Source organism: Rosa rugosa, chromosome 1 (assembly GCF_958449725.1).
Source record: "Rosa rugosa chromosome 1, drRosRugo1.1, whole genome shotgun sequence".
NCBI classification, from domain to species: Eukaryota; Viridiplantae; Streptophyta; class Magnoliopsida; order Rosales; family Rosaceae; genus Rosa; species Rosa rugosa.
In genome coordinates, this window is record NC_084820.1 from 67,747,437 (window position 1) to 67,774,349 (window position 26,913).

General features: G+C 38.2%; 5 protein-coding genes across 8 annotated transcripts; 4 read left to right on the top strand and 1 right to left on the bottom strand.

Moving 5' to 3' along the window:
- Positions 1-22: 22 nt before the first annotated feature.
- Positions 23-5,050, bottom strand: LOC133726340 (CSC1-like protein HYP1). The gene is made up of 10 exons (XM_062153869.1): positions 4,690-5,050; positions 4,446-4,598; positions 3,803-3,866; positions 3,491-3,700; positions 3,104-3,283; positions 2,368-2,666; positions 2,008-2,284; positions 1,291-1,569; positions 587-820; positions 23-423 (listed from the first exon to the last, which is right to left on the bottom strand). The coding sequence occupies exons 1-10, from the start codon at positions 4,971-4,973 to the stop codon at positions 271-273; spliced, it is 2,133 nt and encodes a 710-aa protein (XP_062009853.1). The 5' UTR covers positions 4,974-5,050; the 3' UTR covers positions 23-270.
- Positions 5,051-7,123: 2,073 nt separating this feature from the next.
- LOC133726350 (vesicle transport v-SNARE 13) lies at positions 7,124-26,760 on the top strand. Of its 2 annotated transcripts, none has more exons than XM_062153879.1 (6): positions 7,124-7,282; positions 7,417-7,528; positions 8,342-8,400; positions 8,486-8,674; positions 26,054-26,224; positions 26,494-26,760. In XM_062153879.1, exons 2-6 carry the CDS (start codon positions 7,435-7,437, stop codon positions 26,644-26,646), a joined length of 666 nt encoding a protein of 221 aa, XP_062009863.1. In that variant the 5' UTR covers positions 7,124-7,282; positions 7,417-7,434; the 3' UTR covers positions 26,647-26,760. The 2 variants fall into 2 exon arrangements, with proteins under 2 accessions (XP_062009863.1, XP_062009864.1); XM_062153880.1 differs by lacking the exons at positions 26,054-26,224; positions 26,494-26,760 and adding exons at positions 9,083-9,253; positions 9,515-9,824.
- LOC133726353 (pentatricopeptide repeat-containing protein At5g15340, mitochondrial-like) lies at positions 10,157-12,210 on the top strand. Its single transcript, XM_062153885.1, has one exon. The coding sequence runs from the start codon at positions 10,157-10,159 to the stop codon at positions 10,745-10,747; it is 591 nt and encodes a 196-aa protein (XP_062009869.1). The 3' UTR covers positions 10,748-12,210.
- On the top strand, positions 19,720-23,513 carry LOC133726347 (F-box/kelch-repeat protein At3g06240-like). Of its 2 annotated transcripts, none has more exons than XR_009854766.1 (2): positions 19,720-22,195; positions 22,869-23,513. XR_009854766.1 is itself a non-coding variant. In XM_062153877.1 (2 exons), the coding sequence occupies exon 1, from the start codon at positions 19,793-19,795 to the stop codon at positions 21,224-21,226; it is 1,434 nt and encodes a 477-aa protein (XP_062009861.1). In that variant the 5' UTR covers positions 19,720-19,792; the 3' UTR covers positions 21,227-21,236; positions 22,869-23,513. The 2 variants fall into 2 exon arrangements, 1 of the variants encoding a protein (XP_062009861.1); XM_062153877.1 differs by having other exon boundaries at positions 19,720-21,236.
- Positions 24,417-26,157, top strand: LOC133726351 (uncharacterized). Of its 2 annotated transcripts, none has more exons than XM_062153882.1 (4): positions 24,417-24,846; positions 25,077-25,139; positions 25,220-25,448; positions 26,019-26,157. In XM_062153882.1, exons 1-4 carry the CDS (start codon positions 24,637-24,639, stop codon positions 26,042-26,044), a joined length of 528 nt encoding a protein of 175 aa, XP_062009866.1. In that variant the 5' UTR covers positions 24,417-24,636; the 3' UTR covers positions 26,045-26,157. The 2 variants fall into 2 exon arrangements, with proteins under 2 accessions (XP_062009866.1, XP_062009867.1); XM_062153883.1 differs by having other exon boundaries at positions 25,220-25,397; positions 26,019-26,156.
- Positions 26,761-26,913: the final 153 nt, after the last annotated feature.

Here is a 26,913-nt window from a genome sequence, read left to right on the forward strand (position 1 = left end):
AAGTTAGTTAGTTAGTTGCCTATGAGAATATAAAGAGTATTTTATACATTGTTTATGAAAATCATGTCTATAATACAGCAGGAAGAATGAACAAAATACAGCAGTAAGAATGAACAAATCAAAGACAAATGGAAACTGGAAAACAAGCCTAACACACTGCAGATTACAGATCATATACTTATTTTACAGGAACACAGAGACACAAGGAGTTGTTTATTGGTTTTTTGGTTGCCAGTATGGCCAAAGAAGACAGATTGCTTACTTCAGACTTCAGCGGGGAAGAAGTGGAGAGTTGTAGCCATCTCTGCTTCTTTGACGTTGGATTGGCATCAAAACCGGATCCTCATACGCAGTGCGTAATTTATCATAAAATGCATCCATTGAAGGATCACTCTGGTCTTCTATATCTTTCTTTACCAAACACTGCATGAATACAGTACAGAAACCCTTAGCCAATGAGATAGAACAGAAGATGAAGGGTCCAACTTCTTAGTTTAAGATATAACCTAAGCAGAGTTGTAATGTTAGCTAATTTAAATATTTTGGAATCTAAAAGAATAAGTTGATAGCATTGGTTCAGACATACCTCAACAGGATATGATTTGAATATCGGTAGAAATCGTTTGCGGCAGTACTCATTGAAAAGAAGAGTGAGAATTGGAAGAGGAATCATCAAACTAGCAGCTAAGGGAAGCGTCTTAATCCCAAATATTCCAATCGCAATGATGTGCATAAGTACCAAGGAAAATATTGTTGAATTGTGCACTGTAGGCCAAAGTTTTCCACCAGTTTCATACTTGGGTGCATATACATTCAATAGCTGTTCAAAATTGTTTACCAAAAAGTATCAGTGAATTTAATAACCAAAAATAGGTGATGAAAATGAATTATACAAAAAAAAAAAAAAAATTCCACAAAACTACAAAATTTAGATGGTATAGACTATAGAGCATGAAATAAGGTGGTTGAACTCAAACCAGGTTAATGTTTAAGTATCAATATGGAAAAGTAGATATTAAATTTAAAATGAGATGATGCAAATTTGTGAAATAAGTTCAGACAATATAGATGTGAGCATGGACTTGCTTCTTTTTAACCTTTAGAGGCATTAATTCACCAAGGGATTTGATATTCACACAACCTTTTTGTTAGAAACTACTAATCACACACCCTTTTGTGCATTAATTAGAACACAAAAGATTGTAATAAACAGGCCTTTTTACCCAATATGGTTTTAGATATGATACAATATATCAAGCACAAGAGATAAGAGAAAAGTTTTCAACGGACCTGGTTGCGAAAGATTAGGTATCCCATACAACAGTAAACCAGAAGGAACGGTAGAATTAATGGAGCCAGCAAGAAGTATGTGATTCCAAGGACTCCAAATAATAGAATTTTAGGAATTTCTTTGTGGTATGGAATTGAAGGAGCCTCAAATTCATCACTATTCTTTCCTGAAAATAGTCTTTTTATCACATTGAAAATCAGGGGTTTCAAGCGGAAGAGTTCTGATGATACAGTACTGGTCCATCCAGATGTCACAACATATGCAATGAAGAATGATGCCTGCATCAATGACAAAGAATGTATATGAAACCTTGGATCATTGTTTATGATATAAACAAATGGTTTCAAAGTTTCAATTCTAACATTTAAGCCAAATATCAAGTTCCTCAGTTATGGACACAAGCAAACACAGATGTTTAAATGACAACATAATATCTTATGACATACACTCTTAAGAACATAAGTATTATCCAAAATCAGTATCTGAACAAGTTTTAGGTAGGAAGAAAATTTTACCAGCAAGTAGTTTGTAACAAAATCACATGCTATTGACTGGGACCTCTAAAAAACTTGAATTGCCATTGTAGGTAATTAAATTTAAGAACAGGCAAAACAATGGTATACAGTGAGTCATGAAGTTTCAAAAGGCTTCTCAAACCTCCAGATGATTATTTCAGAAAGATAAAGTACAAGCTAATATTGCGGATGTATTTTCACCTGTGCTGGAACACCATCAGCAAGTAGCCCAGGAATCTCTTTGGGCTCAAGAAGGATATCGATTTGAGAGAGAGCTGTTCCTGATAGTACATTTGCAAAGAAAATGTTCCATATAGTAAACCACAACATCTTCGTGCATGCACCTTTTTGTATCTGACTGAAAGAGATGTATCCTTCCATGGATGACAACAATATCATGATGGGTGGCACCAAAGAAAGAAACAACTGAAGAATAAGACTCGGAAGATATCCAGTTATGACTTCACTGACGACTGTTCTGCAAATAAAGAAATTGTATGATTCAGCATCATGGAATAAATCAGAGAGTCAATTTTTAAAAGTTGTTGATTCTGCACTTACAAATTCAGTATGCTTGTGAGAAAAGGAAACCAGGTTTCTAACTGTTCAAGATTAGTGAGGCCCTGCACGATTGCAACTGGAATGAGGAATAGAATCGTAAGAGCAGCACATGCAACCACCACCACCAGCTTGGAGACCCATCTTTTTAGAAAAGATGAAGAAAAGAAGGGCCAATGAACGTCCTGAGGCTCAGGAGCGCCCTCTGTGACCCACTCTGTGGGATTTGTTCCTTGTTGAATGTTTACAGCTATTGCAGCAGCAAGCCGGGACTTGAATGACACAAAGGCGGCTGAAACTTCCTGTAATTGTTTTTTTGGCATCATGGAACAATTGACTACATCAGTTCAAGGTCAGATCAATCAAACAACTAGACTTATCAATTGAAAGTATACTTCTCTCTTCCTAAACTTGCTGATACGTCTTTTAGAAATCAGAAAATGTCATATGTTTGCTCATACATTCACCTACTAAGAAGTATTAAACAACAAAAATGAGGATGAGTGTGTCTGTGTGTTGCTCATCTCTAATCTTTCCTAAATGATATAGTTTTACATCTATAACTCTATAAGTCAATTTTTTTAAAAAAATAAATAAAAGTGAAAGAAAAGAAAAGAAAAAACATCTACATCTAAGTTGATGCTACAGAAATTATTAGGTGGTGGAGAATTTTATTTATACCATTTACTAATGATTATTGTCAAGCTCTCCTTACTTAAGAACAAGAATAGCACCCAACCTTTCCTGCCAACGATGATTGCTCCAATCTAACAGTATCTTCTAAATCATCCAATTTCTTTCCATAGTGATCCAAACCATCTACTTTGCTTCCAAAAAGCCCATCACGCTTGAATCTTTGCTGTGGATCCTTTTCTGACTTTAGACGGGCAAGCGTTCTGTAAACCTTATCTGCGTCACTCTAGAAAGAAGGAAAAAGTTATGAGTCTTTGTCAAAGATGTCATATAACAGGAAGTCTTAACTGGTACAACTTTATTATAAATTACAAAATTATAAATATGTTTGATGCCTTCCTTCTGATGTGTAAGAAACTAATGACAAACATAGCAATTACACAACTCCCCAAGCCTTCAAAAATAACTATGAAATTGTCATGCTGAGGCTTACAGTGAGACGTTGGAGTTTGCTGGTTCGACGAATCACCGAGTGTGAAAGATAAGTAGAAGAGTAATATTCTGTAAAAAATCTGTCAACGGTTTCACTGCCGCTGCTCCCAGATAGGACAGGAATACCACGAACCAATACTGTGAACTGATTAGGCTGAGGTTTGGATGAATAGAATTGAGCAATTCTTCTTGATGAGATATAACTGTACTCCTGCATAGTAATCAAGTTGAATACTGTTGATGCTATTGTTCTGAATGAACCACCAAAATCTGATGGAAAAAAGCCATATAAAAGAAACAAAATCTGACTTACATCGTAAAGAAGGTAGCAGACAGCTGCACTGAAAATATATGCTGCACAAAAATGAACCCATAACCTTGGGAAACCAAAAGTAACAGTCAGGGTCTCCTCATAATAGGTTCACCATATGCCTACTATAAATATGACAAACATAAATCAACTTGGAAATATCCAGCCACAACTCCATTAAGAGGAACATGCTGAAGTAAAGATTAAACTAATCTGCAAGCAGGTAATTCAATATCCTCCGAGTCTATGAATGTTCAGACACAATAGGTAAGTGAAAACTCTAAGTCAGGTGCCAAACACGGAGGAACAGATCCTATTTATATTAGCTATCATAATTTGCCAGGGGGAAGTGGAAGATTCACCACAGACCTAAACCCAAATCTCCATTAACCTAAGCTCAAGCAGCCCTCACCTCTCATTAATCAACCAACTCTAACTCAACCGAAAGACACACCGACTTATAAATGCCATAAATTGGATACAATTCAAAGCACTAGAATGACAATTAACACATTGGGAAACAATGTGTGGAAATATGTAGCTAATGAAACTATCAAAGACTACAACACCTAGTCTTCAACATTGCAATTTAAATCCGTATTTCCCACAATTTTCAATTACCATGTCATAAGAACCAAATACATACCAGTTTGAGCCATTATCCACATTTGAAATACTAAACGAGTCCAAAGACATGTAGGAAAAATCCGAATAATCCTCCCCCAGCTGGGTCCCCTGAAAGTTTATTGGCAGAAGAACAAAAACCCCAATAATCCCACCAAACCCAAACACCTTCAAACTGCACAAACAAGAAAAAAACCAAACTTCAAAAATCAAACTCAAATCCAATATACCCTTTAACACTACTAGCTAGTCCATCCATCACTAACCTGAAGATGAACATGCGAATGAACACCACGGCATCCAAACTGGTGACAGACAAGAGCTGATCTTCAGAGGGCTGCCATGCCCTTCTGACCCAACCCGCAGTGGGCAACAATCTTTCGAAATTGAAGCCATTTGTTTCTGCTGGCGCTTCTTTCGCAGCAACAGAGCGTGATGCATAAACCTCGGCGTTACTGGGCTGCTTGCTCAGAATAGAGTAGAGAGTGCAGTATAGCAAACATAGACCCAGATTAATTCCTACTGACGTTAAAAGCGCAGAGAGGAGCATATCTTAAAACCCCAAATGAAAAAAAAGCTGCAAAATTCTAGTGGAGGAATGGGGTTATAGTAACACCAGAGTTTCCAACTTTTAAGAGGAAGCCTTATGATTTGAATATAATAGTGACAGCCTTTGGGCAGGGGCAACAAAGGAAATTTAATGTTTTGGGGAGCAGGAAAGGTTGTTTCTTTTTGGTGTAAACAGGAAAAGGTTGCTTGGTATCTTGGAAATGTAGCCGACATTCTTTGTGAAATGACGCTAATGCTCATTCGAGCCGTTGGCTCCCGCCAGGTGGCCCTGTCGCGCTGCGGATCGGGATAGGATTCAAGTGCCGTAACCCAGTTGACCCATGGCCCAAAATATCATTAATTTATTCATCTAACAGTCCAACACTCGGCCGTCGCCCAAAATCATTCATCTAACAGTCCAACTTTCCCGAGCCTCTTCATGTGTAAATTGCTTTCATCAGCTTTGATCAAATGAGTGCAATTCATACTCTTCTTTCCTCCTTCATCTAGTTCTTTCATCCTCTTCTTCTTTCTTCATATTCCTTCCTCTCCTTCCATTTTCTCTAGTTCTCCGTCATCTCATTATCTGCATCACTTCATCATTGGATTGCATCCTCATCAGTGGCGGATCTAGGATTCAAAAATGGGGTGGGCTTTGTATTTATGTGTCTCTTTGGGCGAAGCCCAAATTTTTTTTTCTACTACAATTATGCACAAGTGTGGGGATGCAAGAGTAGGGAGATAAGAACTTGAGAGTTCAAGTATTCAACAATTAAATTTAGTATAGAATTTAGACCTTTTTAGGAAGAAGATGAAGAATGAGAGTTTGTGATGGACGAAGAGAATAAGAGAGTCAGAGAGGAGTTTGATTTCAATAATTCGGGAGTTCGGGTGGGCTTCGTCAAACAAACATACATATAAACAAAAAATATATATTATATATATAGATTTTTTTTTTCAACCCAAAAATCTGGGGAGGGTTTGAGTCCTCCCTCCCCTATACCTAGATCCGCCCCTAATCCACATCATTCGACTCCATAATGGGCTATTTCCTTAGATCTACATCTTTGTTGCTATGACTGAAATTCTAGCTGAACCGAGTAGCCATTTCGGTATACCGATTTGTCGGTAACCAACAGCTGCGGTTTCAGATTTTAGAACACCGACCAATATCGGTCGGTAGACGATTGACGGATATTTGACTCTATTTTCAATCGAATCCAGTCCTAGTAAAAAAGGGGTCAACAACATTTTCGGTACTCTTTTGAGTTGAAATTAGATTTGATATTGAATTTCCTCAAATAAAAGTAAGTGAAAAAATCACCAAATGGTCATTAAGTGATGACTCGACACTTAATTCACTGACTTTTTAAAAATATCACTTAACTCACTCACTCTAATATTTGTCTTTTACATAACTCATTTTCGTCTATTGTGTCGTTAAAATTTGTACGGATAGAGTTATTTTCATCGAATTACATATAAACATTTGAAAAAGAAATATTAAAATAAAAATAAAAAAGAATTTTTTGAAGAAAGCTATTAGATTTCTTTTTCAAATTTTTTTTCTAACAAGAAAAAAAAAATAAAAAAAATTTGAATTTGAATTTGAAAACAGAAAAAATCTGTCATTTTTTTATTTAGAAAAAATATTTTTCATGTTAGAAATGTATATATACTCTAGTGTTTAGATAAATATATTTTCAAGTTTAACGGTTTTTAAATGGAGATTTAATGACAATGTATTAAGTATAAGATAATGGTAAATATGAGTGTAAAAAGTGATATTTTTGAAATTAATGTGTCGAACAAATCATAACACAATGATAATTAACGATTTTTTTGCCTAAAAATAAAAGATCACACATGCATCGACTCAGACAAGTTGTTGGGAAAAACTTTAGAGTAAATTAGGCTGAGGAGATTTAGCATTGTGGTCGTAACCACAACACAAAATTCACTGGAGTCGTCATCACAACCAATATTATGGTAACATGACAAACTAAAAACCCGAAATTAACTAGTTACAAACTTTAACGGTTCTTATGAATTCCAATAAGAATTCGAAGACAAAGGCTTGTACCTGAAGGGTGCAAACAGAATCAATACACCTTTCCCGCGACACCCACGAGCTAAAGTATAAAACGGAGCGTACCACGTGGGGTAACGTTATCTCAAGGCGGACACATAATTGTACGCACCGCTCTCTCCCCACGCGCATTGTCGTTTATTGGAGACGATCAATTCTACAAAACATTCCAACACCGCCCCCGGCCTCCGGCGATCCATCCGACTCTCCGATATTCCCAGGTTCGTACAATCGATCGTATCAGATCGATGTAATTACTCTCATAATTCCCCAATTCAACATCCAAATTGTGATCGATTTGGGGGTTTGTTTTTGCTGATGAGGTTTCGATTTGGGGGTTTTGAATTGAATGCAGGGATAGATTTAGGGCAAGATGAGTGAGGTATTCGAAGGATACGAGCGCCAATACAGCGAGCTCTCCTCCAATCTCACCAAGAAGTGTACAATAGCTGGTGGAATTCATGGAGGTTAAGTCTATTTCTCTCTTTTTTATGAATTCAATCTCATGTGATTGTGCTGGTTAGATTGTTTTTATGCATAAAGTTTCAATCTTTTTGTTGATTTAGGCATGGGGGTGGCAAAAGGTGGTGGAAAATCTTAGTTTTGTGTATTGTCTATGGTATGATTATGATTAGGTTTTAGATGAGGCTAATCGGTATGATTATTTTCCGAAAACGGTGTGTTGCATTGTGCTAGTGCTTGTTTGTTTAAGGTGAAAAGGAGCAATAGCTGTAGGTTTAGTGATCGCTAACTATGTTGCACAACTGTTAGGCTGATCATGTGCCACTGGTTTGAATAACCTCATGCGTATCGGTATTATAGAGTTTGCCTATGGTTTCTTTTACTGAGAGGAAGAAATAAGAAAGAGAAAGGACTAAAGTGACTTCTGACAATTGGAGGGGATCCAATGTTTTGCATGTCTTGTATGCCTTATTTCAAATCAGCTGGACTTATACCATTGAAATGTTCAATATGTTGGATGGTATTGATATGAAGGGGAAATGAGTCCCCATTCTACTTGCGCTCAAAAGTTTCTGAGTACAGGCTTGCAGTTGCAAAGCTACATAGATTAGGGTTTTTAACTCATTTGAAATTATGTACTTTTACTGAAAGTACCTATTTTGTATCCGTATGAAATAAAAGGATTGAGAAAATAGTAAGGGAACCTTTCATGGAATTATGATTTGGTTACAGTTCTTGTTGTGAAGGATTGTTTTCCCACTTTTCGAGCAAAAAGATACTTACTTTGAATATACACGATTGTCAATTTTGATTTGCAGAGCAAAAGAAGCAAAAGATTTCTGAAATAAAGGCTGGAATAGATGAAGCAGAATCTTTGGTAATTAATTGCTTTATTCTCTTTACAGAGATTGGTTATGGTTCCATTGGCTTGGTACTAAATGTAATGTTTTTCGAAATTTCAGATCCGGAAAATGGACGTTGAGGCAAGAAATTTGCAGCCAAATGTTAAGGCTGTGCTTCTTGCTAAGTTGAGGGAATATAAATCAGATCTGAATAATCTGAAAACCGAAGTTAAAAGACTTGTATCTGGCAACTTAAATGCATCTGCCCGGGATGAGTTGTTGGAATCAGGCATGGCTGATGCTTTGACGGTATGTCTCAATCTTTATAACTTCTTCTCAAGTTTTGAATAGTATATGTGACGGTGGTTCAATACTTGGCAGTGAGTTTCTGATGGATGTTGTTATTATGTATTTGCAACTCTTCTTCAATTTTAGTCATGGTCATCTAATTTACCTACTCCAGAACAAGATTCTGAACACTCTCACCAGTATCCAAAGAAGCATCTTTGTGGATTATTGTGTGACTACTTTTTAGTACTCATAAGCAGCACCTAAATGATAAGTTGATAACAGATACAGTTCCTATGTAAATTTGTTCTTCATCATGCTCCTTTTCTTTTGTTTCTTTATTTTCTGCTATTGCTACATTTGATGCTACTATGCTTTCTTGCATTTGTTGATAATACTTGACACCAATACTTGATGCAAATGCACTAGGCATCAGCAGATCAGAGATCAAGGTTGATGGTGACGACAGAGAGATTAGACAAGACCAGTGATAGAGTTAAGAACAGTAGAAGAACCATGCTGGAAACAGAAGAGCTTGGTGTTTCAATCCTTCAAGATTTGCATTCACAGCGACAGTCTCTCTTACATGCTCATAGCGCGGTAATTATCTCTTTAGGCTTTATATCATTTTAGACTTCTCTTTGCTCTGTGTTTTTGAACATCCCACCTGTTGGACACAGTTTTTCCTATCACCGTTAGAATTAGTTTCAGGATCGCTAATTTTTTTCAATGGACCTCTGTTAACAACAAGTATTCTTTTCAAAGAAAATTATAGAAAAAGTAGTTTGTCTATTTTGCCATCTATACAAAGGTCAACAATCGTCACCACATCTATTTTGACTAGTTTGTCTTCTATTGTAGGTTCATGGAGTGGATGACAACATAGGTAAGAGCAAGAAAATTTTGACTTCCATGACAAGGAGGATGAGCAGGAACAAGTGGATAATTGGCTCAATTATTGCAGTTCTTGTCATTGCAATTGCCTTGATCTTGTACTTCAAACTTAAATAGACAACAGATGTCCTCTTCTTCAGCTTGCGGCCGGTGTTCTCAAATTGACAGATATCTTCATATTTTCTTGTTTCTCCCTACATTTCGAGTGTGCAAATTGAGTTGTTGTAATGGAGATCCTTGAGTGTATTAATATCGATTTTTTCTTTTGTTGGACGTATTCCACTATTTTAAGGAATGCTTGCTTTTGTCATGAGACAAAATTTTGGCCACTGATGCTAAATTTCGTCAAATTGCCTTGGAATTAGTTTCGGTTTCCAGTTTAGTCTAGCTCAGCCGGGGCACTACCTATTCTAATTTGACGGTAATTGCCGAATTAAAATCAATAAAACAAAATTAACCTGTGTATCATGATTCGATATATCGAGCTTATCTGTGTATTAAATAAGTCCATTTGACTTGAAGAATAGACGACCCATAAAAGGTTCATCAAGTTCCTCAATATAACTAGTCTTCTCTTCATCAGCAGTCTCAGCGCCTCTTTATGACTTTATGAGATGGTCAGCACACTCTGCCTTGACATTACTCTCCACGCGCCACCTCCGTTCTCTCGTCCAAGAATGCACGCGCCGATCCTCCATCGAAGCGGGCAAGAAGCTCCACGCCGCCATCATCACAAGCGGGTTCGCCGCCTCGGCAGACTCGTTCCTCTACAATGCCCTGCTCCATCTCCACGCAGCTTGTGGCAGTGCAATTCATGCGCGCAAGGTGTTCGACGAAATTCCCAACTCGCACAAAGACACTGTGGACTGGACCGTCCTCATGGGAAGCTTTGCTCGCCACGGCATGCATCAAACTGGGCTTCGTTTGTTTGTGGAAATGAGAAGAGAGGGAGTGAGGGTGGACGACGTTGCCATGGTTTGCTTGTTCAGTGGGTGTGCTCGGTTGGGCAACGTTGAGGTTGGGTTGCAAGGACATGGGTTAGTGGTGAAGGTGGGGTTGAGTTCTAGTGTCAAGTCGTGCAATGCGGCTATGGATATGTATGTCAAGTGTGGCCAGTTGAGTATGGCGAAGAGGGTTTTCGACGAAATGGGGGAGCGGAGTGTTGTGTCTTGGACTGTGATTTTGGATGGGGTGGTTTGATGGGAAGGTGTGGGAAGTGGGAGAGTGGTGTTTGACGTAATGCCTGAGGAGAGGAATGAGGTTGCTTGGACGATTATGATTGTTGGGTATGTTAGTGTTGGGCTTGTCCGGGAAGGTTTTTCTCTTCTGCAAGAAATGGTTTTTGGTTGTGGTTTGGGATTGAACTATGTCACACTTTGTTCGTTTTTATCGGCTTGTGCACAATCGGGAGATATGGTGACGGGCAGTTGGGTTCATGCCTATGCTTGAAAGACAATGGGGAGTGAGATGGATGTTATGGTTAGCACAGCTCTGGTTGACATGTATGCAAAATGTGGTAGAGTAGACACAGCGTTGAAGGTTTTTGAGCACATGAAGTACAGGAATGTAGTGACATGGAATGCTTTACTTAGTGGGTTGGCAATGCATGGAAGGGGCAGAGTTGTTTTGAAGGTGTTTCCTCAAATGCTGAAAGAGGCCAAGCCAGACGATTTAACCTTCACTGCTTTGTTGTGTGCTTGCAGCCACTCGGGACTTGTTGAACAGGGTCACCATTACTTTCGGAATCTTGAAGCATTGTATGGCGTAACACCTAAGATAGAGCATTATGCTTGCATGGTGGATCTTCTGGGCAGGGCTGGCCATTTAGAAGAGGCTGGGATTTTAATAAAGAGAATGCCAATGCCTCCGAATGAGGTTGTTTTGGGTTCGCTTATTGGTTCATGCAGTGTCCATGGAAAGCTACAGCTAGGTGAACGCATTCTGCAAGACCTGCAAGACCTGTCCATGGAAAACACAGAGTATCATGTCCTTCTCTCAAACATGTATGCTTTGGGTGGAAACCAGGACAAGGCTAATTTGTTGAGGCAGGGCCTTAAGAATAGGGGTATAAGAAAGATGCCTGGAATGAGCTCGCTTTATGTTGGTGGCCAAATTCATCAGTTCATTGCTGGAGACAAGTCACACCCAAAGACAATGGAGGTTTACATGAAGTTGGATGAGATGATACAAAAGTTGAGAATGGCCGGTTATGTCCCAAATGCTGCTACTCAAGTTTTCTCTAGTTTTGACAACACAGACGAGAGTAATGTGGATAAGTTGGAGGAGATAGAACAGGCATTGTTCTCCCACAGTGAAAAGTTGGCAGTTTGTTATGGACTTATAAGCACAAGAGCAGCTTCGCCGCTTCACATATTCAAGAATCTACGCATCTGCCAAGACTGTCATTCTGCGATGAAACTAGTTTCTCATGTTTATAATCGAGAAATTGTCATCAGGGATCGCAACCGATTTCATTGTTTCAAGCAAGGTTCTTGTTCTTGCTCCGATTATTGGTGATAGCAGGCTCCTAAACTTTCAGCCTTAAAATCTAGTACTACTTGAAGCCTTTTTTGTTTTTGCCAACAATGAGCCTGATCAACTTTCGCAATGTGCTAAGGAGTCATTCTTTTGGGAATCAGGAACAAAGTTATCTGTTGTCTTCATTGCTTAGAGGGGCAAATAAATATTAAAAATAAATGAAAATAAAACAGAATGCTCGTAGTCAAGTTAAATCCTTGGTTTGTGACAAAAAAGAAGTTAAATTTTGAATCGGTAGTTAAAGCAAGGACTCATCATTGTTAGACTAGGTGGCTTGGCTATACATGCGTAGATCGGTAGATGTATGCCAACCTACGTGCAAAATGCAATTCATCTAAGAGAAAGACTTGCGTGGGGCACCCACACCGCCATGTGATGCGGAAAAGAGAGAAAAATTTCTGATTTTTGATTGGAGGGCCGCACCTCCACGTGGTGCGGCAGCCCCTATGTGGATATTACACATGGATGAAGTAGCTAGATATTTAGATGAAGAGAAATTCTTGCATCGAGGGGGGGACATAACACCTGAACTACGAGTTACAGAGAAACAATTACAATAATCCTCATAGAGAACATCCTGAATAATAGCAGGAGTCTCATCTATCCAAACATCATCAAAGTAAAACAAACTAGCCAGATGAGCCAGCCGATCCGCAATACCATTTGCTTCACAGAAAATATGCCGAATTCTAACTGATTGAAAAGCCAACAAGTAATCTTTACAATCATCTAACACTCAACTTAACTCCGAATAATCTAAATATCTAACTACTTATATATGATTATAAGTAATACAAGTAAAAGCCAAACTAGTTTCCTTATTTGGTAAAGCTAATAAAAAGTAACATTTTCTTCTTCTGGGCTCTATCATTGTGATGAGTCACGTCCTCCTCCTATCAAGTAAAAGGACTCGGCTTCTCTGCTTGGATTCTCTTTGCTATAATCTGCTTGGATATCAATGTGAGCTCGCCACATCAGCACATCTCAATCCAAGGGCTATTAAGCTGACAACACACAAAGAGAGACTCTCTCTCTAACGATTTGAAATAGTACTTTAACGTCAACAAGTCCTCGACTCAATCCCTCTCTCTCTCACTTCGCCCAATTTCCTCCTTCCCCTCACGATCTAGTCGTGAACTGAATCGATAACGATCTCTCAACTCCTCACATCTCCCTCTCTCTCTTCACCCAATTTCCTCCTTCTCCTCACCATCCCGTGTTATGTTGTTCATTGAATCAAATTGATTTGGGTGTATTTCAATTTATTGGATTTGGGGGTATTTTGTTGGGAGGTTGTAGGAGTGAATTCTAAATTGTTTTGTTGATGCAGTAGATCGAATTTGAAGATGACTAGCTATTTTGTTGATGCGTTTTCTCAGGTCTGTTATGATTACCCTTTTGTTTGTTCTGCATATTGTTTCTGTTATACCATCTGTATTAAGCATTTTATCATTTGGGTTGGTCTGTTTTGAGGGACTTTCACTGTTGATTGATGGGTTAAGTGTGGAAAAAAATAATGCATTTGTACGCCTTGAGCTTTGATTTGGAGTAGGAGGGTACCATTGGTGTGAAGTAGAGGAAAGATTGGAAATTTGTAAGGATTTCGTATAGATGTTGTAATTTTACCAATTTCAAAACTTTTGGTCAGACTAAGAGAGAAAATGCTGAAGTTGGTCTGTAAGTTGGATGTTATTCATCTTCACCTTCATAGCTAATGTTATCTTGCATTTAAAAATCATGAAGTCTTTGAAGCTAATGTTATTCATCTTCACCTTATCAGGTTTATCATGCTCATGTTGTCAATGACAATTTGTACAAGAAGCCATGTTGTTGCAGGACTCACATTGATCTCTACAACGAAAGATTCCGTGAAGGAATGAAAATTAGAGCACCACATGTTGGTTAGGATATGGAAGTAGAGCTGATGATGTTAACAAATTAGAGCTAATGTTATTGTTGAAGGTTGTTGGGTTTTGGTGAATGTGTAAACTTTTACTTTTGGCCATGGCTCCAATTTGGAGTAAATTATTAAGTTTCTATGTATGAAAAGATTGTGCAAGACTCCAATTTGGAGTGAATTAATATGAAAAGTTTGTATGTATGAAGAAATTCTGCAGAGTATTATTTACATGAGATTTCAGCCATATGCCAATTCAAAGTTCTCAAGCTTGTTTAAGTAAAGTAACTAGCTTTGTCAATAAGTGTACCAAAGAAGCAGGTTTGAAGAACAAAAATGCTTGTTTTAAGTGATTGCCTCCTTGTTAAGCTACTGAATATGAACACTTCGAAACTGCAGAAAGTGGATCAAAACTAAAACCTGTACACAACAAATTGAGCAGAAAATGGCAAACTGATCTGGCTATTTGGAATTGGCTACGAAATACATAAAACTAAGGCTTGTACAGTTCATTATCAAATAGGTAATGCTTAAACTATAAAAGCACAGAGTTAAATAACTGGGATCAAAATAGCATCTTTGTTCCACTACATGAATGAACAACAAAAGAAGTTCCAGAAATTGATCAGCAGCCCCAAAAAGCCTAACAAACTGATGAAACTCCGAAACTGCAGAAAAAGACCAGAAACTTTATACAAAGACCATAAACTGCACAAAAATTCCAGAAACTGCAGAAAAGACCAAAAACTGCAGAAACTGTACAAAGCCTAATATCTACACGATTCTGTGATATGCTTCCCCACAGATGGCAAAAATAATGCTTGAAACTGAACTCATCCTTAAAATCATTCATCACCATCTTGTGTCCCATCATTTGGAAAACCTTGAGAGTTAAGTAATGCTTGGTAACTAAAACTGTGAGATTCTTGAAATGACATCCATAACATTGGAATTGGAGCACCACAATTTCCAGACTGCCAAAATGAAAAAAGAAAAAACATGAATAACTTTTAAGAAAACGAAATACCTTGGTTTTCTTGAACTAGATGAACAAATTTTACGAAAACAAAATACCTTGGTTGAATCAGGATTAGATGACTTTTCTGTATCAAGAGTTCTCCCTTTTCGATTCTTGGCCAAACTTTTTTCAAAATCACCTATAATTCTTTTTTTTCTTCCTCGAGCACTCTTCCTTTTCTTGAATCCCTTGGCTTGAACAACTTTTGCCTTATCCGAGTTACTTTTGGCCAGATTAATACCCTCAATCACATCATTGCTGGGAGGTGTAATATGGTCATCCTTAATTACCAAGATGTAATGTATCCATTTTTGAACATAACATGTCTTCAATAGCTTTGCTTAGTTCTCTCAATTTCTGAACAGCAAAATTAAATGTCTCTTCTCTCTCAGCTGCCCAAGATGAAATCTTGGTCGATATGGAACTTAGAGACTTGTACCAAGATGTTTGTTGTAGGTTGGTATCTACTTGGATGTCTTGGCCATACATGTCTTTCACTCTTTCTGATCTTGCTTTTCTTGTCCATCTTTTTAGTAGGGCTGGGCATATGTCGGGCTGGTTCGGTTTGAGGCCCAAACCGTTTCCGACCCGAAGTAATCGGTTGGGCCCAAATCCAAACCGACCACCGAATTAAAAAGCATTGGGCCGAATTTTCGGTTGGGCCGAAATTTCGGGTCGGCCCATTTCGGTTTCGGTTTATTTTTAAGGCCCAAAAATTCTCATTTTGGGACCTTTTCAAGGCCCATTTTCTGCTTTCGTGTTACATATTTCTGGTTTTAGATGTATTTTTAAGCCCAAACATTCATAATTCACATTTTTCTTAATTCAATAATTAAACAAGACATTCACTAATCTTCAAAAGTCCTCATCACCAACTAATCTTCACAACACATTCACTAAGCTTCAAAGGATTTTCACGAAAATTTGCATCTGCAAGTAACAGAATAACATAAGAAGTCAATTACATATCGAACTCCACGTTATAGATCTGTTCTCATCACAAACGAAGAACCCATTTCCAAACCTTTGTATCTAAAAAAACATAAACGCATAGAAACCAACTCAATTTTCAAAACACTACAGTAAAATTCTAGATCTATCAGAATGAAATAAACAACACTAGGTCAACTCCAGATCAAGATTTGACAAACCCAAATAGAAATTAGTTGCAGATGATTACAATTGAGAATCGAAATTAAGTTAGAAATTAAACAAAGCTTCTCAATTCCCAAATCGCATTGAAAAAACAAAAACTTCCAACTTCATCTCAACCCCTCCAGATCTATGATTCCATATCCTGCAATACATAAATTCAAAAATCAAAAACCCATAACATGAATCATATATTATTAACCCACATCGAACACACATGCAAATATGCAATACCAGATATCAATAAAATCAAATCCTAAGTAGAAGTACCTCAGATCTGGTGTTGATGCGGCTGACGTCGGCGGTGATTATCAAGTGCGGTAGGGATAGATCCAGACGCGGTGGCTTCGTGGAGCACTACTACTTGCAAGGGTGAGAGACAGTAAGAGGGGGATAGTGCGACACTGCTGTGAGAGAATGAGAGAGAGAGAGAGAGAGAGAGAGAGGATCTGAATGAGTGAAATCAATCGTGTAGTATGTAGGGTTAGAGAGAAAAGTGAGGATTTGGTGTGATCAGGTGCACGTGAAACCTGTTTCTCAGCCAATGATAGACTGAAAACGCATAAAAAAAATTATTTTTATATATATTAAAAAATTCGGCCGGTTCGGTTTTAAACCGGTCGGTCTAACAACGAAAACCGGTATCGAACCGGGTTTACTCAGTTTCGGTCCGGTTTTCCTCATTTCTGCTACTCTTTTCTTTGGTTCGGTTACCGAACCGGAAAAACCGGTCCGGTTCGGCCGGTTTTTAAGGTGTCTTCGGTTTTATGCCCACCCCTACTTTTTAGAATATACTGATCAGGAATTTCTTTGACATTCATGTAGTTAGTAAGGATTTTTATTGCATGGCGGCACAGAATACCTTTAATCTCAAACAACCTGCAACTACATGATACAGACTGGTCTTTCTTCACCCTAACACATCTCTTCTTTGGATGACCATTAAAGGCAACTTTATACACAATGTCATCACCATCTTGAATACATCCGACTAAGTTGTAATCAAGAGCCTTCTCATATTGAATCTGGAATTTTTCAAAAACAGCTTTAGTGTAAATATTTCCAGCCTTGATCACCATTGAAGAAAATATCCCAATAGCAGGTAACTTGTAGCACAAAGCATACTCGACCTCTAACTCTTTATACCGCTTATCATTGAGCAATCTATCAAAGTGCTTGAAAAACTGAACCACATCATAGTCTGACTTAACATATGGTTTTAGGCTAGCATTGAAACTCTCACTTAATTGGGTGCTATGCATTCCAGTAGACCATGCCCACTTGACATACGGTTTTGCCAATTTCTCCTTTAAACGGAATATACTACTTAACCAAGGATTTTCATGCGCACTATATTCATTAAGCATTGCTTCCCACACAACTAGGAACTCATCCTCCTCTTCATAGTTATTCATACATTTTGATAAGAAGGTGGTGACCCGTTCATCACCCTTGAATATACTACTTGCTTTCTTAATGGCATTTTGCATTATGTGCCATGTGCAAAGCAAGTAATATGTGTTAGGCATCACATTTGCAACAGCTTTAGCCATTGCAGCATCCTGATCCGTAAAAATTGACTTTGGAGCCTTGTTAGACATTGCCTCCAAAAATGTCTCAAATAACCATGTAAACGAATCAGCAGTTTCATCATACATCATTGCTGCCCCAAAGATTACAGTTTCACGATGATGATTAAATCCCACAAATACTCCAAATGGACGATTGGCTTCATTAGTTCTGTATGTAGTGTCAAAACTCACAACATCACCAAATAAACCATAATCAAGTATCATCCTAGCATCAGCCCAAAAAATATTTGTTATTTGCTCATCACTATCCAATTTCACAGCATAGAAAAATGAGGGATTTTCTAATGCTTGATTTTAGAAGTATTTTAATAAGCATCCTGCTTCTCCATATGCCAATTTCTTTTGCCTTTGAGATTGAAGATAATTTTTCTGATCTTGTTTAGTGAATCCAAGAGCCTCTCTTCCACCAACTTCTCTGCCCATTAACTCGAATGAAAGCTTCAGTGGGATTCCAGAATCTTGTACCAATTCCATCTCAGCTCCTTGTGAAGAAGTTACATTTCGTTGAGATGGTAGCATGTGAGCACACTCTTGTATTACAAGATCATGGCTGTGAGTTTTTTCAAATTGAACAACTTTGTACCTACCACTTGATTTATCCAACTTAATGATCATTTTAGCATCACAACTTGTTCGTGTCTCCGCTCGAGGATTCTTAGTCAAATGGTCTCGCTTATCTATTGTACGTAAACCTTCTTTAGAACAAACAAATATTCTTGAGCTGAGCTTACCAGAATGCTTGTTCTTGTAATGTGTATGTCTTCTAATACTAAACCCAACTCTTTGCCCATACATGTTATAAAACTCATATGCTAATTCTTCCGAGTCAAACTCCATACCACTCCTTGGCTTGTAATTTGGACTAGTCGAGTCATCTCTATCCATAGCCTCCATTCAATCATTTATTTACAATCTATAACATAAAAATCTGTATTAACGTTCCAATCAAATTCAGAAGCAAAATGGATCATGCTATGAAGTTTGGCTTATATGCTATGCTACTCTGTTTCGGTACTCTGTTCAGTTTTTAGCTTTGAAACAAAACAAAAAAATGGAAGTTCCTGATATGACAAACCATAGAATCAGATCAAGAGAATAAGAATGATTGAATCATGTCTTAGCTAAACATATATACATAGAATACTTTAATAGGATAAACACCCATGGATACAAGACTGAGATTTCAAAGAACCAAACTAAAAAGCTAAATGGGATAAGATCAGGATCCATAAGATCAATGCTAAAGAGCTAGATACAAATACCTGAATGATGAAATCAAAGTACCAGCACCTAAAGACCGAATCCAAAGATGAATGAAATTTGGACTGAGACAAAGAGTGATCGTCAGTGAAGAATAAGAGATGTATCAGTTGGGTTTGTAGAGGAAGTCTGATTGGAGGGAACTAGCAGAAGGTGAAAAATGTTAGAGGGAAACTTGAAAAAGCCTTAACGTCAACTATTTCAGATCGTTAGAGAGAGAGTCTCTCTTTGTGTGTTGTCAGCTTAATAGCCCTTGGATTGAGATGTGTTGACGTGGCGAGCTCACATTGATATCCAAGCAGATTATAGCAAATAGAATCCAAGCAGAGAAGCCGAGTCCCAAGTAAAAGCCGACGCCACCTCTTGCCGGGGAGTCTAGCCAAGCCACGCGTTGCCATCCCACTGAGCAAAGCAGTCCATGTCACTGCATTCCCCTGTATTTCATTTTCATAAGCTCGAAACTTTCAACGCTGTATCTCCTCTGCCACATATTGCATGCATGTCAACCAAAGCTGTGCCCACCAGGCTGCATGCATGATATGAATCTCACTCAGTCACTCCCCATTGTCTTAAAAGAGTAGGCATGAACCCTACTACCGGCTACCCGTCACCTTGCGTGCATGAATTGCACCTGCCACAAGCAGAGACGAGTCTGCTGACGCGTCATAACAGAGAAACGCTGAGAGACTGGGACAAGTTGAGGCGTAAGGGCAATTGACTAATTTTGACCACTATATAAGAACAATGTCCTCTACAGTAGTACAGTCTACCCTAGCCGTTCAGATAACATGGCGGAGGACCGCGGTAGTGGTGGTGTGGTTAAGCGAATTCGGAGTGACTACTTCGACGAAGATATAGTTTCCGAGATACTGGCAAGGCTTCCGGTCAGATCTTTACTTCGATTCCGCTGTGTGTGCAAATCATGGCGTGCTCTGATTGCGGATTCGCACTTTGTGAAGAAACACTCGAGCTACGCAGAGAGAGGAATCGGCGACAACAACTCCAAGCTCCTGTTTCTAATGAATCCTCCGCTATCAATAGACTACGAAGCACTGAAGGATCTGAAGGAGGGTGGTGATGGTTGGTTTGCAAGAAGAGAGCTCCACTTTCCGGTAAAGCTTGCTGCTTACCAATTTATGCATGAAAGAATTAGGATTTTGGGTTCTTGCAATGGGTTGATTTGTGTTGAATGCCAAGGGGTGGGGATTGTCGTATGGAACCCTTGCACCGGAGAATACAAGGTGCTACCAAATCCTCCTACAGATTGCCATCCTTCAGATTTTTATGGGTTTGGCTATGACTCCACAACTGATGATTACAAGATCATAAGGGGGCGTAGGTCTTCGGAGGAGGCCCTGATTCACGTGTTTACGCTGAAAACGGGCTCATGGAGAACCACTCGGGATCACGATTATGCCGAATTTTGGGGTAAAGGGTGCTTATTCAATGGAGCTCTACATTGGCTTGTGTCTACTTACCCAGGATCAAGAATTATGTCCTTTTGTGTGGCGGAGGAGAAGTTTGAGGAGACAGTTCCGTTACTAGATGATTATCATGTTTTTCATGGTGTATTAGTATATAAAGATCATCTGTGTGTATATCAGATCTTAGATGGCATCCCTGCTGTTTTATCAGTATGGTTGATGGAGGAATATGGGGCCAAGGAATCCTGGACTCAAGTTATAAAGTTTTCTTTGAAGAAATTACGTGGAGAGGAGTTGAAGCCCCTGTGCATTTTGCAAAATGGTGAAATTTTGATGCATAGGGTTATGTCTGATGATCCTTTTGAGTTTAATGATCCTGCTGATGTGTTTGATGTGGATCTTGATGAGTTGTATTATGAACAACTTATGCAGGATGATCCTGATGTGTTTAATGATGATCCTGGTATGTTTGATGAGGATCTTGATGAGTTGTATTATGAACAACTTATGCAGGATGATCCTGATGTGTTTGATGATGATCCTGGTGTGTTTGATGAGGATCTTGATGAGTTGTATTATGAACAACTTATGCAGGATGATCCTGATGTGTTTGATGATGATCCTGGTTTGTCTGATGAAGATCTTGATACGTTGTATAATCAACAGTGTATGTGGAATGCAGAAAGCCTATTGGTATTAACTAATCAAAAGACCTCAAAGGCTGTTTTTGAAGTTGACTTGGGTTTTGGAGCTGCCACTTACAGGCAGACTTTAGTTTCACCGGTAACAGGCATATGACGTCAACATTGTGAGTCTTTCCTTCTGCTCTTCTTTTATGTGATTTTACTTGTGTGCAAGTTTTTGTTTAGAGCATCAACAGCACAACGATCACTCTTTTAATAATAGACTTGAGAAATTACATAGCTAGCTGCCTACTAACTGTACAATGATCACTTACTATACTGAAGATGGCTTCCCTGCCTGTTCTAATTTTTCTTTAGAGTCTATAGTAGCTTGTGACGTGTTGATTCAAACTGTCTATGCCTTTACCTTACCCTCTTAGTGTGACTTTTCTACTGGAATTTTTCAAACTTCTGTCCACAACAATAATACTACTCGAACAGTAATCATTCAGTCTTTTGTCTATTAGTTGGTTTAAATGTGACTTGCTAAATATCATTCATTGCTACAAGTGTGATTCAGTTAGTTGTATGCAATTTTTTGTTTGGTAGCATCGGCAGCATAGTTGTAGATTATATGAGCAAGTAATGGTAATGAAAAGTAATTTTTGACAATAAACAATTTTGATGTTGTTATAAATAATTGTTTTTTACTTATTTGCTGGAGATGGGCTCACATAAATGCTGTGTGATTTCTCCAACACAGCTGTAACTTTTGTTTGCTTCTCTTCTTAACCATATGATGATGAGATAATACCATACTTTACTTGGGCCATTTCGCAATGAATTTTTTTTTTTTTATAAGTTTGTGGTCTGTAGCCGCAGAATTAAGAAGCAACTAGACCCCGGCTTTTTCAAAGCTGCATTTTCTCATCACAAGTAAGGAACCGGTACAGTATAATCAATTTTCTTGTATGCTTAAAATATCCTTACTCAATTTGGATTTTACACCTCGTGACCATTCTATCTTCAGCGCTTTCTTTCCTCTATACTTTTTCTTCCCCTCCTGTGCTCTCCTCTTTGATTATAGGCTTTTAGAGAGTCTTTGATTCTTTCATCGAGCAATTACTATGAGTTCAGGACACAGGTACATTCAACCCAGTGTTTCTTGCTTATAATTTTTCCCAATTTTCTTTCTTCTTCTGTTTCTCAAGTTCTAAGGTTTTCTGTTAATTAGTCTTCACAAACTCGGAGAAATTCGTCACCCTTTTTAACATGTATCTGTTTGATTCTTTTGGTCGTATTGCTATGCCATATCTCTAAGAATTATGAATTTTTAATTTCTCTTTTCTGATTCGTTGGGTACTCATTGGCGTATGCGGCTATGTATTCCAAAATAATATGAGGATATAAGTCTATCTTGGGTTTTGAGGGGTACATCAAACCTTAAATTTGTATTTATTCTATGCAAGGACCTAAGATGAATAAAGAGGAACTCGGGTACTTCTACTCATTAGAGAAGAAAAATGTGCTATTTCTAGTTTTTCTTTGTATAAAAATTTAGGTAACATGATTTCTGTCTAAAATGAAAGTGGGAATTCTAGTATCATAAATTAAAGAGAAACAAGACACTTATTGATCAGGAGTATCATGTGGAAATGGTTCCTTCTTTCTGTTACTCTTCCTTTGGTGTATGGTGCTTATTCAGAGTGTGTAACTAATGATGTTCAAAGCAGGGTGTTCCTTTCCTATATTTATATCATGTAGTTTCTTATTCCGTTATCATGTAGTTTCTTATTCCGTTTACTTTTATTTTTCAGATAAATCTTGTCGGCCATGTGGAAATGGTACTTAAATCGATGGCATTTTGCATTCGCTCTTAGTAGCCAAGACTTCTCATGTCTATGTCATGTGCTCATGGTTCCAAAATGCTTTGTTGTTACGAAGATGACATATAAGATAGATATTATTTGTATGTATATTATATGTTCTAACGACATTATTTTTGGTTCTGTAAATATATAAGGCGTTTAACCTAGAAGCAAAGCCTCCAGAACAGTAAGCAAAAACTATCCTCGAGTATGAAAATAGGGTTTTTGTTAGGCTGCGAGTTCTTAAATGGTCGCAACCTCCTAGTGGCAGGATGAAACTTAGTGTCACTGAAATTATTTTTCGGTGGCAACATAGTGGGAAAGCTGATAGTAATAGTAAATTATGGCTCCGCGTGAGCAAAATCTTTCCGGTATGTCACCACCTTTGTAAAGCGAATAGAGTAGCCAATGATGCACTCTTCGCTAATTGGTGCTTGTTAGAATACATATTTTCTGTAGAGACTCTCGTTATGATCTCGAGTTGTTCTCTTTATGCTTATTGTGATCTGGGGTTTAGGTATCATGTCTCCCCCATGTATTCTGAGGTTTCATTAATGGTCAAGGCTTGAGGGCAGCCGTACTGACCCTATTTCAAAAAAAAAAAAAAAAAAAATAGGGTTTTTGTTTGGGATGTGTTGGTACATTAAACAGGTCAATCAGCATGCCTTCTTTTCATTAGTTAGAACGGTACTGCAATGCAAAATCTGAAAAATTAGGGAACATTCCACGTATTCAGTTCTAATAAGAATGCACTAAATTAGGGAACATTCCACGTATTCCACGTAATCTTTAGCATAGTAGGACATGAAGAATGCATCAACTTTAAGTGCGGCGGAGATTATGTTAAAATTCTTCAGAGTAGAAAACAACCACACAACCAAATGGGTGATTGAATAGAAGTAAGGAATCCCGATCTTTCATAATTGTGTCATTATATAATGAACATTTTCCCTTATATAATTGGTTTTCAAATTATATAATTGGTTTTCAAATTATAATTGGTTTGGCACAGTTGTAATAGTATAGATGCACTTTGGGTGGAGGAGCCTCCCGTTATTATTCGGGATGTACTCTACGAAGATCTATGTAGTTTTTCACGGGGCTTAGGTATTATGTCATCCCCGTTGTACTTTGTTCCTACTTTTAATAATATGTCCGGACGTGGGACTGAGCCTCCCAGCTAGGCTGGGTTCCAAACTCCGTTTCAAAAAAAAAAAAAAAAAAAATTGGTTTTCAAATTAGCTCGGCAGAAACTATTTGGGTTAGGAGAAATTGGGCTCCAGTTCAGTCCAGTAAAGAAAATGTCCAACTTAGTTCTAGCCCAAATTCTTTTATGATCTTCATAATGATAAAAGAAAACGAAGAAGAAGATGGTGAAAGTATTTGGGCTCGAACCAAATTGTCTCTGGCCCAACTTGCGCTGCCACCTGGACATATAATAATAATATTTAAGGACGGAGCCGCAAAACCCTACTGTAACCAGCGTTCGGAGCAAAATTAGACTTATTGATCAGAATGGCCGACGAGGAAGAAAAGACGACGTCGTTTAAGAGTTTGGGTCTATGCGATGAACTGGTGAAGGCTGTTGACAAACTGAAACTGAAATGGACATCCCCTAGATTCAAGTGGAGACCATTCCTCACGCCCTTGCAGGCAGGTGTTCCTCACGCTGGCTCATTCATCTCGTTGCTTTTTCTTACGTCTCGAATTAACTCTGATGTCTTTATCAGGAAAAGACTTGATCGCACTTGCCCAAACGGGTAGGGGTAAAACCGGAGACTTTGCTCTTCCTATACTGCAAGCTCTGATAGATTCTCCCCAAAAAGCCTTTTTTGCTTTGGATCTCTCCCCAACAAAGGAGATTGCCGTTCAGATCAGAGACCACTTTGACGCCCTCGGGAAAGACATTGGTGCCAAATCTACTTCGGTGAGTGCACTTGAGCTTTTCTACCAGGCATTGTATTAAACTATATATTAACTAGCAAGCTTCTATCTAGGTTTTTTTTTTTTTTGTAAGGAAGCTTCTATCTAGGTTGTGGCATATTAGTTTATCCGAAAATGAAACCTTAAGATCTTGTTGTTTAGTTGAGGCTCAATAACTAGCTTTCTTTGTTGGTATACAGTATACTTATGTATCTAATCATCGGTTCTGCTCAGCTTATTGGAGGACTGAACATGGGGCAAGAATCTAGGGTTCTTGCAACGCGACCACACGTCATTGTAAGTATTCATTTTTCAACCACAAGAGACTAAACATTTCTTTCGAACTTTGTCTTTAAGTACTGCATTGGTTACTTCAGCACTGTACGTGGGCGGTGGTGCCTTTCAATAATTCAAATGTTATCTCAAGGCGGACACATAATCTCCCCACTCGCATTGTCGTTTTGATCGTCTCCAATATTCTACAAAACAGTCCAACACCGCCCCCGGCCTCCGGCGACGATTCCGGCGATCCATCCGAGTCTCCGATCTTCCCAGGTTCGTACAATCTCACCAAGAAGTGTACAATAGCTGGTGGAATTCATGGAGGTTAAGTCTAATTCTCTCTTTTTATGAATTCAATTTCATTTGATTGTGCTGGTTAGATTGATTTTTTGCATAAAGTTTCAGTTTTTTTGTTGATTTAGGCATGGGGGTGGCAAAAGGTGATAGAAAATCTTAGTTTTGTGTATTGTCTATGGTATGATTAGGTTTTAGATGAGGCTAACTGGTGTGATTTTATTTTGGAAACGGTGTGTACGTTGCATTGTGCTACTGCTTGTTTGTTCAAGGTGAAAATTAAGGAGCAGTGGCTATATATAGTTTTAGTGATCGCCAACTATGTTGGACAACTATTAGGCTGATCATGTGCCACTGGTTTGAATAACCTCGCGTATTGGTATTTCCTATGGTTTCTTTTACTGAGAGGAAGAAATAAGACAGAAAAAGGACTAAAGTGACTTCTGACAATTGGAAGGGATCCAATGTTGTGCTTGTCTTGTATGCCTTATTTCAGATCAGCTGAATTGATATCATCAAATTCTTCAATATGTTGGATGGTATTGATATGAAGGGGAAATGAGTCTCCATTGTGCTCACGCTCAAAGTATTTGAGTACAGGCTTGCAGTTGCAAATCAGAGATTGAATGCACTAGGCATCAGCAGATCAGAGATCAAGGTTGATGGCGACGACAGAGAGGTTAGACAAGACCAGTGATAGAGTTAAGAACAGTAGAATAACCATGCTGGAAACAGAAGAGCTTGGTGTTTCAATCCTTCAAGATTTGCATTCACAGCGACAGTCTCTCTTACATGCTCATGGCACGGTAATTATCTCAGTAGGCTTTATATCATTTTAGACTTGTTTTTGCTCTGTGTTTTTGAACATCCCACTTTTTGGACACAGTTTTTCCTATCACCGTTAGAATTAGTTCAGGAGCGCTGATTTTTTTCCAATGGACCTTTGTTAACTATAAGTATTCTTTTCAAAGAAAATTATAGAAAAAATTGGTATACTATTTTGCCATCTATACAAAGGTCAACAATCATCACCACATCTAGCTATTTTGACCATTTTCTCTTCTATTGCGCGCAGGTTCATGGAGTACTGGATGACAACATAGGTAAGAGCAAGAAAATTTTGACTTCCATGACAAGGAGGATGAGCAGGAACAAGTGGATAATCGGCTCAATTATTGCAGTTCTTGTCATTGCTATTGCCTTGATCTTGTACTTCGATCAAACTTAAATAGACAACAGATCTCCTCTTGTTCAGCTTGCTGGTGTTCTCAAATTGACAGATTTCTTCATTTTCTTGTTTCTCCCTACTTTTCGAGTGTGCAAATTGAGTTCTTGTAATGGAGATCCTTAAGTGTATTAATGACAACACATATCGATTTGTTCTTTTGCTGGACGTATTCCACTATTTTAAGGAATGTTTGCTTTTGTCATGAGTTGGATCTTGACTAAACAGAATTTTGGACACTGATGCTAAATTTCGTGAAATTGCTATTCG